At 39.5% G+C, this 2,032-nt stretch overlaps 1 protein-coding gene across 1 annotated transcript; it reads right to left on the bottom strand.

The window, feature by feature from the left end:
• Nucleotides 1-860: 860 nt before the first annotated feature.
• LOC122467875 (olfactory receptor 4F6-like) lies at nt 861-1,799 on the bottom strand. Its single transcript, XM_043554455.1, has one exon. It carries the CDS (start codon nt 1,797-1,799, stop codon nt 861-863), a length of 939 nt encoding a protein of 312 aa, XP_043410390.1.
• Nucleotides 1,800-2,032: the final 233 nt, after the last annotated feature.

Here is a 2,032-nt window from a genome sequence, read left to right as displayed (position 1 = left end):
GTCCATTGGAATTGGGCAAGCAAGGGTAAGAGTAGCAGCTACAGGCCAAATATATGAAACACGCAGTTTCTGAGGCTCTCCCTCTTGTTTTCCCACCCACATATTTCAGTCTTTCCTTATTACACTACCTTATCCATATTCTATTAACCTCACACTCCCTTTCTGTTCCTTTTTCCTCCAGGAACACATGGGTATCTATTTAAATACTCTCTCATATATTTTTTGTTTTTCAGAAAACAATAAAATTGAATCATTCATATCCCAGGTTTAAATTAAGGAAAGTTATATAATTCATAATTCCCTCAAAAGTTTGAGTATGTTAGCTCCAAGTAGATTAATTTGAATCCAGACAGTCTAATGTCTGAGGCCATGCTTTCAGCAGATTCTAAATCTATAATCTAAGCTTTTCATCAACTTCCCATACTTTTCCTAGGGCTTTAATTCAGTTTTCAAACAACTTGTTAACTAGAGAGTTACTCTGATAGTTCAATGTACCCTCACAATCAGTGATCTATTCTGAATATTATAAAATGGTAACTTTAGAAAAAAAAACCCCAAATTTTGTATTTTTTAACATTTATTATTGAGATACAGAGAGAGACAGAGTGTGAGCAGGGGAGAGGCAGAGAGACAGGGAGATACAGAATCTGAAGCAGGCTCCAGGCTCCAAGCTGTCAGCACAGAGCCTCACACAGGGCTCGAACTCACAAACCGCAAGATCACGACAACCTGAGCCAAAGTCGGATACCTAACCAACTGAGCCACCAGGCACCCTGTAAATTTTGTATTATTATTTAAGCATTTGTATTACTTGAAGTTGTCTGGAAATGCATAGAGTAACTTGTCCTCTTGTGAATTATTTAGGAGATCATTCTCAAACTCAGGAATTGACTATTCAGTCTTTTCATTGCCATCTTCATGTCCTTGTTCCTCAATGTGTAGATAATGGGATTCAGAATGGGTGTGATCATAAAGTCCAAAATGGCAAGAAACTTATCCACTGGCACTGTGGGAAATGGCCACACATAAACAAAGATGCACGGTCCAAAGAACAAAACCACCACAGTGATGTGAGCTGACAGAGTAGAAAAGGCTTTAGACAAACCACCTGAGGAACGTTTCCATACAGTGACCAGGATGAAGATATAGGAGATGAGCAATAAGAAGAAGGTGCCCATGGAAATGAACCCACTGTTGGCAGTAACCATGAATTCCATTCTGTAGGTGTCTGTGCAGGCAAGTTTGATAAACCAAGGAAGGTCACAGTAAAAGCTATCTATCTCATTAGGACCACAAAAAGGCAAATGGACAACAAAAGCTACCTGGACCACTGCATGAATGAGGCCAATAACCCAAGCACCGGACAGAAGCAAAATGCACATCTGTGGGCTCATAATAGTCAGGTAGTGGAGGGGCTTGCATATGGCCACATATCTGTCCAAGGCCATGGCGATGAGCAGGACCATCTCAGATCCACCCAGGACATGAAGGGCAAATATTTGGATGACACAGCCCTGAAAGGATATGGTTTTGTGCCCAGAACATAGGTTATGAATCATCTTAGGAACTGTTATGGTAGAAAGGCACAAATCAATAAATGAGAGATTGGCTAAAAGGAAGTACATGGGGGAATGTAAGAATGGGTCAAAGGTCACTGCAAACACAACCAAAACATTTCCCAGAACAATTGTTACATAAAACACTGCAGAGAAAGCAAGGAGAAGATGCTGCACTGGTCTATAGGTAGAAAGTCCCAGCAACACAAATTCAGACACTGGAGAGTAATTTGACTTATTCATTGACCTTGTGTTACCTGAAAGGAACAAATAAAAATAATTACAAAAGGATGCACCAAAGCTATTGAAAGAAACAGATGTCATTGGGTTTCAAATTCTGACATTACAGAAAAAATTTCACTCTTGGTCACAAAAGTCCTTTGAAAAAAAAGTCATACAATAATTTATTGATTTAACAAATGTTCATTGAGCCATGGTACCACATAGGTACCATGAAGACCTATGTACCTGGCACT

This window comes from Prionailurus bengalensis, chromosome B3 (assembly GCF_016509475.1).
Source record: "Prionailurus bengalensis isolate Pbe53 chromosome B3, Fcat_Pben_1.1_paternal_pri, whole genome shotgun sequence".
Classification (NCBI taxonomy): Eukaryota; Metazoa; Chordata; class Mammalia; order Carnivora; family Felidae; genus Prionailurus; species Prionailurus bengalensis.
The sequence above is the reverse complement of the archived record's forward strand: the minus strand, read 5'-3'. Positions and strand labels throughout refer to the sequence as shown.